This window comes from Mytilus trossulus, chromosome 4, assembly GCF_036588685.1.
Source record: "Mytilus trossulus isolate FHL-02 chromosome 4, PNRI_Mtr1.1.1.hap1, whole genome shotgun sequence".
Lineage (NCBI taxonomy): Eukaryota > Metazoa > Mollusca > Bivalvia > Mytilida > Mytilidae > Mytilus > Mytilus trossulus.
Genome location: NC_086376.1, coordinates 78,682,029 through 78,697,330, shown reverse-complemented (window position 1 = coordinate 78,697,330; position 15,302 = coordinate 78,682,029). Strand labels below are relative to the sequence as shown.

At 33.3% G+C, this 15,302-nt stretch overlaps 1 protein-coding gene across 2 annotated transcripts; it reads left to right on the top strand.

The window, feature by feature from the left end:
- Positions 1 to 238: 238 nt before the first annotated feature.
- Positions 239 to 7,852, top strand: LOC134716049 (uncharacterized). Of its 2 annotated transcripts, XM_063578753.1 has the most exons (6): positions 239 to 538; positions 1,421 to 1,569; positions 3,464 to 3,535; positions 4,516 to 4,711; positions 6,170 to 6,379; positions 6,965 to 7,852. In XM_063578753.1, the coding sequence occupies exons 1-6, from the start codon at positions 359 to 361 to the stop codon at positions 7,733 to 7,735; spliced, it is 1,578 nt and encodes a 525-aa protein (XP_063434823.1). In that variant the 5' UTR covers positions 239 to 358; the 3' UTR covers positions 7,736 to 7,852. The 2 variants fall into 2 exon arrangements, with proteins under 2 accessions (XP_063434823.1, XP_063434824.1); XM_063578754.1 differs by lacking the exon at positions 3,464 to 3,535 and having other exon boundaries at positions 244 to 538.
- Positions 7,853 to 15,302: the final 7,450 nt, after the last annotated feature.

Below are 15,302 nucleotides of genomic sequence, written 5' to 3'. Positions count from 1 at the left end.
TTTCATCTATAGCAAACTAGTAGCAACAATCTAAGGTTGGGAGCTACAATAGGTTCTTGAAATCTTTAGTTATTTTCACTGGGAAAAACTTAATAATTTTGGATAGACCTTGTACAACAAATATCATTCGGCAGCGCAAATGTAATTTTGAGAAAAAATCTTAAAAAAAAACACCACTTAGTAACTGTCGACCTGAAAATACATTTGAAATCCTTTTACATAAATGCGTAGCCGTAGGCTTTATACGGGTCACCGATGGCTCCTAAAATTACTTGTTTAAACTCTACTCACCCCGTTACACGCACACCTTTCAGTTTTGTGAGACCGATACTTGACGTTTGACTGACGGACTACCAATATGAATCTTTCTGGGTATGACAATCTACCGGATGAATCGCCTATTGGACAAAGACACAAAAGGAAGGACAGCACAAGAGAGCTAAATGGAAGTTATATTCTTGCTTGTAGAGGAGAAGAAAGTTTGGAAACGAGTGGATTTGACCCATTGTCTCCGGTATCTTCGAAGGGGAGACCAAAGGTATGTGTATGATCATTTAAAAACAAAGCCTATTATCTGATTATTACTTATAGAAGACGAGAACTTAATACATGCTAAAGTCATAATTTTTTTTGTGTACAACCATAAAATACATCTTTAGTGGTCAACATGTGGTCTTCAATAATACACAAGTATCTTGATTACGTCAGGCTTAGCTATATATTGTTCAGAATCTTTGAATAATCGAGAGAGATCTTTCTGAGTTGCCGGTCACTGCGCGAAATTTTACGCGCGGAACCAGGCACATTGCTCTTTATTTAACGTTCATGGTACAATGGTTCAGGTTTTTTTTAAAACCAATTGTCCAGTTTTTAATATCAGGCCAACTATATATATTGTAGAATTTTGACGTTCGTCTATTATGGTTTCCTGATCTTGATATCATATGCGATTTGATGAAACAGCTTTCTTGGTCGTTTTTTTTTTAAGACAAGAAGATCGTGTTCTTGGTGGAATTATAGATTATCGTTGATTATCTCAACGAGATTGATTTTCTCGCTTGAGCTGGTACAGCGAAAGTGAGAAAAGCAATCGAGTTGAGATGACCAATGATAATCTTTTTATCGCTATTTTACCTATGACGACGTTGTCAATTTCAATGTCAATTTCGTTAGCAACGCCACGTGGCCTCCTTAGTTTCTAGCGATTATTTTTCCATATCAAGCGAGAAGCATGATATGAAAATTATCACAAAAAAAGATCAAAGAAAAAATGCACAAAATAGCGATAATAAAGGGTATTGGATATTTCTACAAACAGGGACAGATATTATATTTTTTATAACAAAGTTTTCAGACAAATCTCTGTTATATATAAGGAACTAATAAACGTTGACGGAAATGATCTTTATATTTTATTTAGGTTCATAAAGATTTGACAGTGTACAGCAGTGTCGCTTTGGACGAGTCTGATTATACTAATAACACAACAGAAGAACTAAAACCAAAACGATCTAGAATTATACACGATAGTATTGCTGATAAATCTCTACCCAACCCTCATAATACAACGTAAGTCAATATAATAACAGTACAGACGCTATCAAACGGGATGACAAGTCTCTACCCGATCCTCATAATACCACGTAAGTCAATACTAGTATACCTGGCAATACCATCTTCGCTAGCCAAGGGTTACGATCCACTCCCGTAAGATAACACTGGTTATCCTGCTGTCTAGTTGAGATGAGGCTGGGTGTAGGTGATGGTGTTCACTAATTATCCGGAATCCACTACAGATTCGTGTAGTTTGTTCCATTCTCTAGCTGTTCTTGGGAATAATGAATGATAGTATGCATCTGTTCTACTGTCACCAAATCAGATGTGTAATATTTGGCTGAATGCAATTGCAATAAACTAGTGTTGGATAAAATAACACAGCACAATACTCTGTCTCCGTTGGTTTTGTTTTATTCTGCGATTAGTCAACTATTGTGCAAATAACAGATAATGCACATGTATGCTCTTTATTTGTATTTCTTTATTTGTACTAGTTGAAATTAAGTTGGTTTCCCCGCTACCACGTTGAGCAAGCAGTAATGGGGATATTTCATTTGCGTAACAGTTCATTGTAGGCCCTCTTCGCGGTCTTCGTTTAAAGTTGATTCGATTTCTTTGAAAAGCCAAGTGTGAATTTCAGGATGAAAACAGTATATGTTTATTGTCGGAAATATATGCTGTCTTTTTACTCCCTGAGAAAAATGAAAAAAAAGCTCGTTTTTACATTTTCCCGGGGGGACAATGTGTACACATAAACAGGGGGTTTGTAAACGTTCTGCTCCATTGAAAACCAAGCTGAATGGCAAAAAATAAAATAAACGCAACATGACTGCTTACGCTTGAGAAAACAAATGAATGCAATTGAATGGCAAAAAATAAAATAAACGCGACATGACTGCATACGATCACCATAGTTTGGCTAGTTGTTCAAATTGGTGCTTTGATTTTGCGCCAATGGGCATTTCATTTTCGCCAAAAATAATCTCTCATTTGCCCCACAAACTATATTTCATTTGCGCTAATATTACAAGAAAATACAGGTATATATAGAATAAAAAATACTTTTAATAATCAAGGCAGCTTTTGTTTGCATGACTAAACATATTACTCAGAAATCATTCATTATAAAACCATATGATTTATATCAACATTTGGTTAAAACACAGTTCTGTTATAATTCAACGTAGTCATATAACCTAATATAAAACATAAAAGAAAGCACTATATATTGGAGTAAAATTGTGAGACAGTTATAAGCCCTATGCACTATAGTAAAGATATGTCTGTCCTGGCACAAATCTTGTAAGCGACGGTACTGATGTATTTGTGTCTTGAAATTTCGCCTCTTATGCGCATTACATCGGTTTTTTTCTGTCTCCCATCGTCATGTGAACACCACACATTATTTTAAACCTTTGTGACTTTCATTTTTATATCAGAAAAGAGTATGAACTAACTCAATTATCCAGGGGGAATACTTTTAGAGCAATGCATATTTAACTTTTCTGTTATATCTCAGTACCTGTACTACCCGTACAATGGCGCAAATGAAATATAACATTGTGGCTCAAATGAAAGATCGCATTTTTTTAAAATAAGCGCAAATGTACATGCATTGTCGTCTTAAAATGTTGTCTTTGATCTTTTTTTAGGAAGGATATAAAAACAATCCATGCACACTGAAAAAGGAAGCATAAATTTATATAAAATAATCAAAAGAATATAAGTAGATTTATGAATTGCGAAACTAACTGCATTTTTTTCAAGTAAGAATTGAATTTTTCTAGTTTGATATCTCACTTATAAATTTTCAATGAATGACAACTTGGTTCCTTTTCTTACTCCGTGTTTATTGAAAAAAACTAAAGTGTCGTATAGTTAACTTGTTGTCCCATCTGTCTAACAGGTGTGACGATACTAGACTTCTCTGTGACAGTATAGCTGATCTAACCACACTCCCCAATCCTGAAAGTGATAGGTATGTTAAAATCCTTTGTAGTAATGAACCCCACATTATTTTTCCTTTTTAGTCCAGCCATTTAATATTAGAAAGTTCTCCATCCTTTGTATGTAAGTTTTTTTCTCGCGCCTGAGGGCGAAACATATGTGCTGCTTTTTAGGCGTCGACGTCGGCGTCAACTGTAATTGTTAACTTTTTTTGTTTAAAGTCAGTTTGACAGGAGCTACTTATAATAGATCAATGATATTAGATTCTATAAAGTTGCATTACTATCAGTACCTATCAGTTTTGCGATTAGTTCATTGTCCAGCGATTTTGAATTTATAAAAAAATTTCAATGTGAAGTTTTATGATTAAGTCATTTTGATATGAACTATATACTGGTGATAGATCAATTATAATTTATAAAGTTGCATTTCATTTTGTCGACTATTTGAGGCCTATACATCTTATGTCATGGTCCAGTGACTTAAATTAATTACCAAGTTTCAATGCTTATTTATGTGCCTAAGTTTTTAAGTTTGGTCGGAACTACTAATGATAAAAATGATATTTTTTTTAAAAGTTGCATTACTATGCACTTCATTGCAGTTTGTCACCATTTTTGTACCCTGCTATCTATGTCATAGTCCACCAGTTTTGAATAAAATCATCTGAGCAGTCTTTCTGCCGACAGAAGAGACATATCTCTGTGTCAACAAATTATATCAGTTTAATATGTAATAATTATAAAAACACTTTTATCCGGCCTGTATTTCCTCTTCTCTTTTTTTTTGTTTTTATTCTTACTTTAAAATATTGGTACTATGAAGAGGTTTGTAATGAAATGCCACTTTCAATCAAAGAACGAATAAAATTCTCCCTTATAGGTAAGATGCATAGACAGTAGCGGGTCTGGGAAGTATGGTGGAAAATTTCATCTTTATTTTTATCTTTTCTGGAGTTCCATGTTGACCTCTATTTGATTTTTTTTTGAAACTGGTATATCTTTTTTACAGTGATGCACCGCATTGTAGAATCTGCCATGAAGGAGACGAAGAGGAGGACCTTCTATCGCCATGTTTCTGTTCGGGATCTGTCGGAGCTTTACATATGTCATGTCTTGAAAAGTGGTTAGGAGCATCCGATAAAACAAGATGTGAAATTTGTGGATTCCAATTTTCAATTTCGAAAAACCCAAAACCAGTCACATGGGTAAGAGTTATTTTCACATGTAATTGTATTTAACTGTCTACTCATATATAATAACAAATACGCTTTATGTAAAAAGTCATTTATCATATGTCCTTGTGAACTTTTAGGGGATATTTTGTCTTCCATTCATCTTGTTTTAAATTATATTTTTGTTTTAAGATTAATATAAAAGTGCTAGCATAACTGTCTAAGACGCAAGTTAAAATAGGGGAAGATAAAGGGCTTATTTTTATCTGACACACGTGGTTCATCGCGTTTCAGTAAAAATCTGATACTAGTATTCAAAGTCAGGGAGTTTTAACATTTTGACTAATTTAATTATGTATATATAGTGCTGAAGTTTGGCTATAGAAATGGGAATTCTCTTTCATGTAATTCAGAGTACTCACAGTACTAGAGGATATTTTCCCAAATGGGGAGGAGGTTAGAAATCTAAGTTTAAAATCATTGTATACCACATGTGCATTTTCAGAATTCTGATTATATTTTATTAAATTTGGCTTACTTTATATATAATTACTGACCTTTTTGTCGAGCCTTCGACTTAAGTCGAAAAAGCGAGACTAAGCGATCCTTCATTCCGTCGTCGTTGGCGGCGCCCACAAATATTCACTCTGTGGTTTAACAACTTTCTGAAACTATCACTAGATTTCTACCAAACTTGGACAGAAGCTTGTTTGTGATCATAAGATAGTATCCCCATAAGTAAATTTTGTGAAAATAAAATTCTATTTTTTCCGTATTTTACTTATAAATGGACTTAGTTTTTCTGCGAGGAAATATTACATTCACTCTGTGGTTAAAGTTTTTAAAATTTTAACTTTCTTAAACTATAATGGGTTAGTACCAAACTTGGACAGAAGGTTGTGTATGATCATAAGCTAGTATCCAGAAAAAAAATTCATCGACAGATTGTAGAGCCATTAAAGTCCACATGTACATGATATAATATTTAGTTTGATTATATGTTACTGATGATAAAGTCAATATTCATACCAAAAGAAATCCATTTTTCCGTATTCTACTTTTAAATGCCAGGTAAAAACACATTCACTCTGTGGTTGAATTTTTAAAAAAATTAATTACTTTCTTATACTTTTTTTTTTAATTTGTTCCAAACTTGGACAGATGCTTGTTTATGATCAAAAGTGTATAGTATCGAGAAGAAAGTTTTGTCAATATTTTGTACCTGTGTATCTGTATTTTACTTATATGAAAATGGACTTAGTTTTTCTGACATTACATACAGTCCACAGTTAACGTTTTTAAACATTTCATAAAATATCCTGGATTTTTACCAAAATTGAACAGAAGCTTCTTAATATCAAAAGATAGTATCAAGTGGAATATTTTTATTGATTTTTTTCCTCATTTTTGTTGAGCCTTCGATTTACAGGAAAAGTAGACGAGACACTGGGTACCGCGGAACGCTTAAAAGATATTTTTTTTATCTTTCAGTTCCTTAAAAACAAGTCATTAGGAAGAGAAAGAAGATATTTAATTGCAGATATTGGTTGTGCCATTTGGTTCACACCATTTACAATTGGTTCCTTCACTGGGTGCATGATTGGTGCCAGCTATTTTACATCTGTTGACAAAGACTGGCAGGCAACAACACTTATTCTTCTAGCCATGATCAACCTTCTGATTTTCTCTTTGTGGTGTGGGGTTTGTATTTAATATCTATTATTTTAATCATCTATTTATAACCTTATAAAAAAAGGTTTAATTAGTATTGCATGCATTAACTGGACAATCAGTAAATGTGACCGCGATGAATATTTATCATTCATAGTGCCAAATCAGATAATGGATAACTCGAAAGTTATATATAGGAGGTATATATAAAGTAAGACAAGGGAGATGGAGAAATGCGTAAGAAGGAAGAATAAAATGCTAAAGTGATCTTAATTATTAATCTTAAAAAACCCGTTTGATTAAATCTGAAGATTGGAATCGTTTTTGACTATACTGAAACTCTCTAAGTCAAATGTCTAAATATTCGACTAAAAACAGGAAAAGAAACCTCACCAACGTTCATTAGAACTTCTTTTTGCTTTTATGCTTTTAAATTCATCAGACCTTTTTAGAAAAACAACAAACGGTGTTTTGACTTTTTAAAAGCAAAACGAAGTTCTAATGAACATTAAGTTGGTATGCTTCTTTTCCTGTTTTCTGTCGAAAATTCAGTGTTAATTTGAAGCAGAACCATGCAAAACAAGTTTCTATATAGTCTGTTTGCATTTTTTTCAGTTTACAATCAGGCGGAACTATATTCTGTGTTCAACATGGCGAGAAAACTTTCAAGAGATAAAAATCAAATATAATCCACCCGACAAAAATAATAACAAACAAACTGTCAGCCGAGGAAGTTCTGTCACTGACCGAATGCTTCTGGAAAACAGCTTTAAAACAGTGCATGCGGGAAAGACTTCTCCAGAGTTTCCAGCAAAACCAATTATCAGAAAAATAACATATGAAACTTCTCCCAAACACAGAAAACAACACTGTCACATTGAACTGGAAGAAGAGGATTCGACTCTGCAACCAGGAACACCATATCCAAAGCGTAAACAAAGTTCAAAAATGAAAAGATGCTGTGCTGATAAAACAATGACGGAAACTCTCCCACCAAATGAATTAACAATTTTAGAGGGTAAAAAAGTTAGAAAAGTAAGAAACAAACGTGTCGATCATCTTCAAAATAATTCCACTTCTACACCAGCCAAGACGAATTCTGGAATGCATAATATCTTTGATGAGAACCACTGTTCAGCTACACCTATACAGCTTGTGCCTTACCAAAATATACAATCCGATATAATATATGCTAATCCTGCTGCTGTAGATCATCCAGGCATGTTTGTGGAAACTCCTTTTGCGATCGTGCATACAAACGTTGCTACTCAAAGTATGACGAGACAAGGACTTATTTTCCAAGCTCCCCCAAAAGCCCGACGGTGTGAAGAAGCTATGGCGATGCCACCTGATGATATGGACAATGGAATACAAGACGTTAGCTAATAACTTCATAGTGCTAGATATTGTGTAAACATTGTTATATTCTATTTGCAACTGAAAATCATTCATTATCTATCAATTATCACTGTCTTGTCTCAAAATATAGAATTGCATTCAAAACTTTATGTATCGTTATATTAACTATAAATTATACTGTGGTAAGGTTAAAAGACCTTATAAGTTCCATACCGTTGTATAAAGGTCAGATGCGTTATTTTACAAAGTGTCCATCGTTCATTTGTACTCATAATCATGGTGCTCGAAAGTGTATAGGGATTTTGTTACGAGTATTTCTAACTTATAATGAGTCTTATGATATTTGGTTTATGAGATTCTTGCATGGATTAAATCCCCGCCAAAATAAGGATTTAGTTGATATCGATCTCGTCTCATGGAATCTTGGACATGTTAAGTTTGTTAAGTCATGCCCATATCTCGGTAATGAGCAGTAGGTCAACTATTGATAATTGTTGGTATATGAAATAATTGTAAATTGTCCATGTCTTTCTGGCAGGTTATACATTTGATTAACTGTCATTTTTATTGTTTCATTTATCAAATACATTAAGCAAAAGGTCACCGAAGTTTGGTGTATTCAATGATTGCATTGTGTAAATGTCTGTCTGGCAGGTTGGTCTGACATTGTCCTCAGTTTCATGGTTCAAACGTCAGCATTATGTTTTCTTGTTAAGGTCAGTTTCTTAAAAGCTATAAGAAATAGATGAACTATATCTGGCATATGTGATGATTGTAATGTATAATAAGAAGACGTGGAATGATTTCCAATGGAGTCAGGTAAAGAGTTGGCAATGAAACTCTTTACCAGACACCAAATTACATAAAAGGTGTAGGTCTCCGTTTGGCCTCTCAAAACCTCATATCTCCCAAAAAGCTACAAAAAGCCCCAATTTTTTCCGTTTTTTAACATTTTTACCCAGAAGTACCCAAGTATTAGGTACTAGGAGGTGTACTCTACGGATATGAACGTAAATAACTTATAGTATCACAAGCTTGTCAAAACTGAGGCTGTATATTCGGATCCCGCACGTGGCAGGTACGTTTAACTTCAATCTTAATTGACTAGGATTGTCATCGGGTTCTCACCGTCTTCCTCCGACAAAAACACGTTTTAATGACCCTCTTGCTTGTGGAATGATTCAAAGTTTGGGTAGGTCAGGATATGATTTGCTATTTATAATCTGTCATCGGTCTTGAAATTGGTACCACTGATATCAAAATTAAAAGTATAATGCGTCACAAGATATGGATAGTTATTTCTCTCCTTATTTCAAATGTCCTTGGAGTCGCATGCCTGAATACTTCTGTCTGTGCAAATTATACTTTGACTCTTTCTGGCTCAATCGTTAAGTAAATATCAGTGACAAATAAATATCGCAACTTAGGGTAAAAATCATTACAGCGGAAGAAATTTCATGGCTTCAAACATAAAATCTAATTAGAGTTATCTTTCTTTTAAAGATGGGTACAATATCATGTAGACAACAAATACTCTCATCTGTTTAGTCTCTACGACGAGTATCACTTTTGACAATCTGTTTTCATGATAACTCAGTAGCGCTAATAACATAACTATTTATATAAAATTAAAATCAAACTCAATCATATTATGGTCTATGTAATCATTTTACTTGTAAAAGCCCATTTTATATCATTTCAAAGAGACTCTCATTTTACTGTTTGGTCTCAATCAAATCAGTTTGTACACCGAAAGTCGACAAACCCGATTTTCAGAAATCGCGATGTGTTCAAAATCAAAAACTGCCATTTGCTTTGATGCAAGTAGAAATGAAAATAGCAGATGTCAACGAGGGCGTAAAAAAATGTTTGTTTTAAAATAGAATGCAACCATTGTTTGATATAAACTTTAATCATGATAAAGAAAAAGCATCTGAAGAAGAAAAAAACTGGATCTTTTTTATTTTTCCATATTCAACTAATTAATGGTTGCAGTAGACATCCTTTATGTTAATACTACAGGAATCGCAGGGGAGACAAATGCTTCATATGAACACTTTAGTATTTTTTACTTAAATGGAAACTATTTGTGGGGAAATCGTGAAACCTTTTTTATAATCATCTAATTTTTATCAAGGAACAAGAAACTCGTTCAAGTGACCAGTCAAGAATTTGAACTTTCATGTTTATTTTTTACTTAATACCACTCAACAAAAATATAACAGATTAGAAATATTTTCAATTCATATGAGCTTAAACATCTAATTCAACACTTGAAAATTCTTAAACCAGTGTTAAAGTACAAGTATTAAAATAGTCCACCGTCTTGATTTCAAGTTTAAAGTAAACAAACTTTCTCTAATCAGTTTAAATAAAAGAATTCCTGTGTGTTTGAGTGTTACTGTGTATCCAATTATCAGAAGTATTCAAATTAGGATACTTTTAACGTCAATGATCCTAATTGGAATTCCGTAAAGATAAAAGGTAAGGCTTTATTTGGGTTTTTCTTCTGGAATATAAACAGAAAGAAGTGATTGTGGGGAGGGTAGCGGTCACTCAATAAAACTAAAGAAATACATTCAGATTAAGATAATTCACGACTCCTTACTTGTATATTAAGAATTTAGTTTATCAACATAAAAGCTACGTCCGTCTCCGGCCATACCTGTATGTCTCCAACCAACCTCATTTAAATTCAAATACTTATCACAGCAGTGTTAAACAGCATTTACATATAAGTCCGCATGCATTTTTCATATATATTAGCACCTCTTTTGGTTTTAGTTTATATTCATTATTTACAATTATTACGATATATCAATGATATTCAATCCTATATTTCATTTGAACAATACAGTTTTGTAACAATTGGCTCACGCTAACCTTGATTAAACATTAACGTTCACATTGACATTGCTATATCTGAAGCGTTTAAATTGATGTTCTGCTATAACTTTCCACTTTTATGCTATAATGTTGATACCCCAGTAATCTAAAATACTTTTGGCATAACGACTTACGATTTCACGCTTGCATGATTATTAGAAAATAATGCAACTATCGTGGAAAAGAGATAATATGACTTATCTTTTATTTGCATAAGATAACTGCGGTAACGCCAAAAAAAAACAAAAAAAAACAACGCTTTTATTGATGTTGTTCATCTCAAATTCACAGTGAGGTTCTCAATCCGTCCGTTCGAATATTTTGCTTAATTTAGTCGATCACGTGCATGATTACTGAAGACGTTTTTAGGATAATAGAGATATATCTGGCACATATAGGTCCAAGTCGTAATTTCATGATTATTTTTTTGTGATTTCTAGGCACTGACAAAGGTTTTACTTCCTGGTTTAGTTCTTGCATGGACACAGTCGGGGATCCAGAAGGGGGAGGGGTTCCAGGGGTTGGAACCCCCATTTTTTAACGATCAATGGATTTGAATGGGGACATATAATTGGACCCCCCCCCCCCCTTTTAAATTGTCTGGATCCGCCCCTGGGACAGATATCTATACAAAAAAACTGTTGATTAGTATATCTAAAATGAATGTTTAGAAAGCCCAACGCTTTGTTAGAGAAAAGTCATAGTTACTATGCATTATGATAATTGGCTTGTAAAAAGAAATAATAAATGACAGATAAAAAGACATTATCTATTAATCTAAATGTTTCACATTCCTTTCTACATTCATCTATGTAATGTTTAAGGTTATGTTAGTCTGTTTTTATTTGCAGTGGGGGTGACTAATTTTGGGTTTAGTTTAACTTAAAGACATTTGAATGTCGTGCATCAAAATTGAAATAGCAATCCATTCCAGGAACAATAATCTCGGGTAATTGTTTCGATATGCATCCATTTATTGGATTTTCTTTTGAAAATATACTGAATAATGATATTATCCAAAGTCTTCTAATCTCGGTAAGTTTGTGTGCATGATGATTGAATGGCATCGGGATATTTTATCTTAGCCAAGGTAAATTATCAATAATATATCTATTATGAGAGTTTGAGGTTTGCTACATCTGGTAAGAACTGATTGTAGGCAGAATATGTATGTATCAATGAATCATATGGCTTTTGTTTATTATTATAAACAAACGTCATTTGATCTGATGCCAGTTGCTATTGGAGGTCATATGATATTACATGCATATCTACATACTGTGCCTTTACCCGAAGTTACCCTTACTAATTGCAGACACTGTCATTCAACTGCTTCCTAAATTACACTTTCGTTTTTCGGTTAGCTTGCATTGACAGTTGCATAGATACAACGAATAAGTTATACCATGGAAGTACTATATCAATATGATACTTCCATGGTACTCCAAGCAGGTGCTATCTCTTAGGGATGACCCTGGGAACAGTATATCTAATAAGTTAATATATTAGTTTGTATGTTCCGGGATGACTTTAGTCAAATTATTTCGTTATGATGACTAAAAGTAAGATAACCCCCCATATCGGACACTCAGTGATCATTTACTTCCAGTTAAGGTATCAGTAAGGATTATGTCTTAATCATGTTATTATCTACAATACCAAATTATGCGATACTCTATAATGTATGCTTCCGTCTTAATTTCCATTTACGCCATCCTTAATTATTACGCAACTTCACTTATGAGTGTGGAATGTGACTGAGTTGCAAGTAGACAATCTAACATTCCTTGTTAAAACTGATGAACATAATTTAAGTAGTTGCTCCTGGGAGTAGTTGTAACGTGAAAGATAAAGATAAAGATATTTATTGGTTTAAAATCAAAATTTACAGATTGCTACATAATTTGACAAAAAACATTGGCTATATATAAACATACAAACACATATTTATCAACATTTATAAACATTTTTTTAAAATGTAAGGTGAAATAAACGTTGCACGCACACTGAGGTATAGAGAAATCCTACTGGCAAGAAAACAAGAACCAAGCAACAGTAGTAAAACTTAGACTGTCACTCGCAGATTAAGTCTTCGGAAATTAGATCCGCTCTTATATGTCAACGTTAAAGGAGAAGAAAGTTTAACATCCGCACATTATCAGATACTTTACTAACATCATGCAAATTTTTCGGACGATAAATTAGTCTCGCCAATCGAAGAACGCCGATGGACGGGCAAATGAAGAAAGATCCGAGATACAATGCGCATTTTAAGACAAACTTGAGAAAGGCGAAAAACGAATACATAATCGCTAAAACGCTTTCCATTGAAAACTCAAGGAAATCAATAAGATCAATATGTTCCATTAACTAATAAATTTGTTAAAAAATGAAGCATGTTTTTAACAGAAAGATATATTTCTTTCCCAAAATGTCTAAAACTATTTGTGAAAAAAAGGATTAATACATCAGTGGCAGTCTAATGTGTAAACTATAATTAAGCCTAAACATAAAATGAGTCCTCAATGCTAAAACCCATGCATAAATGACTTTGCCTATATATTCTACCTCTTAATACGTGTATCCACCCACCTCTGCCATTCTTTGTTTTATGCATGTCATTCTCTGTACCTTTGATTTTATATGGTGAACTATTGTACTCTTAACGGCATGAGCACGTTGGGTAATCAGATCAAAATGTTTATATACAATAGCTAGTTTCACATATAAAAAAAATAAGCATACGCTAAGATTCGAGGAAAGGGGATTTAACCGGCAAAAAGGGCAAAAACATCACCGACGTACCATGGTGAGAATTATTTTTTTACAAGGGTTTCCCAAAATGATTGGAATAAGGGGTCCTATTGTTTGTCATTAACCAAAGGACTATACTTTATTCTGCCAGGGTTATCACTAAGGTGGGTCCATGGGTCCTTCATTCATGAAAATATGAGTAAACTCATCGTTTTCAAAACTGGTTAGTCTGAAAAAACAGCGAGATGAAAAAAATGTTGTGTCAACTGAGCGCGAGAACCATTATTTTATAGCAAAAGTTTAACTGTAACATAAATTAGATGTCATTTTCGAACCTCGTTTTGTGATTCAAATGGAGATGAGTCATTGATAAATATTACAGCGATAGCATGTCTCCTTAATTCTCAATATGGAACTCGCCGTGGCCGTACAAGATGAGATCCTGGACTCGCCTTAAAAATATCCTTAATGAGAACCCTGAACTGCAATGCATTAGATAATACAGAAATCATCATTGGTGCAACTATGTAGTAAAAGTTCTGCCATCTTTCTGTAATGCATTGAAGTGATTTATAATATATAGCAATACCTTTATCTACTATCAAAATACACATCCTAAATCTCTTTTCTCCTATCTTCAAGATGACATGAATCGTTATGAAAAATCACGAGCGTTTATTATGTGTTATTTTTATCTATCGTTTCTGCTTTTATCGTAAAATGCACTTTCTAAATAGCTTTTCCAATGCTGTACTTATCGTGTATACATTTGTATGTCTAATTACACGTTTCAACACAAGTCTGGCAAAGAATCATCAGATCTTATCATTTCACTTACAAGCCAAACTTCTTATAAACACAATTTCAGAAGCTTTAAATTTACAAGAGAAATCGGTCAGTTTACACAAACAAAACATATCATTCTGTACATTTCTCAATTCTTATTTTTCTTTGCATCTGTCATCCTAGTTCATCTCGATAGACTTACCAAAATTTCAAAATATATTAATGTGTGTGTGTGTGTGTTTAGACCAGGACCAAACCAACCCCACCCCTCCTTAAAAAAGCTTCGGCAATCTCGCTGTGGTCAAAAGGTAACATGCACATTATGTTTGACCATGGAAGTATTATATTGACTTCCATATACTACTTCTATGGTTTGACTGACCTATATTTTCAACATCTTGTAAAAAATAATGCAAGTTGTACACAATTTGATTATAGAATCATATTCAAAACAGTGTGGTCCTGGCCATTGATTGACGACCTAAATTATCCCACTGACTGGGACAGATTAGGTGAACGTTTGTCGGTAACAATCAATGCTCACTATGTACTTGTTAAAAACACTGAATCTGTGGGGTCACCAAAGGTTCTCAGCACCTAAATAAAGCAATTCGAAAAACGAATCCGGAATAATACGATGTGTTGATTTATATTAATGATATGAATCAAAACATAAAGGTTATTCCTGAATAATTTTTTGAATAATTTTATTATTAAAGGCGTTAAGAACCTTTTGGTGACCCCACAGTTTAAATTCTATAATAAGTAAGAAGTGAGCAATGGTCGTTACAGACAAACGTTCACCTAATCTGTCCTAGTCAATGGAATAATTTAGGTCGTCAATCAATGGCCAGGACCACACTGTTTTGAATATGATTCTATTTTACTTCAAATCATATATTTTGAGTAGTAGTACCACCAAAGATGGCTGATGAATTACCTAACATGGTGATGTGACACAGTGTTTTGGTCATAATTTAAACTTAATTTCAACGGACTCAATTTCCTCTTTATATAGTGTTTATTTTCCGTTGTTAATGTTATATATTCAACTGTAAAAAATAAAAATATTAAAACATTCGGCAATCATTTTCCTCTTTCTATCTAATCATGTTTATAAAGTAAAAAGAAAAGTATAACGATTTTGTTTCATCTCTGTATCAAGAGT

Bases quoted from the DNA above. Each gene is read 5' to 3' on its own strand.
- LOC134716049 (XM_063578753.1), top strand. From the start codon at position 359: ATGAATCTTTCTGGGTATGACAATCTACCGGATGAATCGCCTATTGGA. The intron at 4,712-6,169 runs GTAAGAGTTATT...TTTATCTTTCAG, and splicing joins ACCCAAAACCAGTCACATGG to TTCCTTAAAAACAAGTCATT. The intron at 6,380-6,964 runs GTTTGTATTTAA...CATTTTTTTCAG, and splicing joins TTTTCTCTTTGTGGTGTGGG to TTTACAATCAGGCGGAACTA.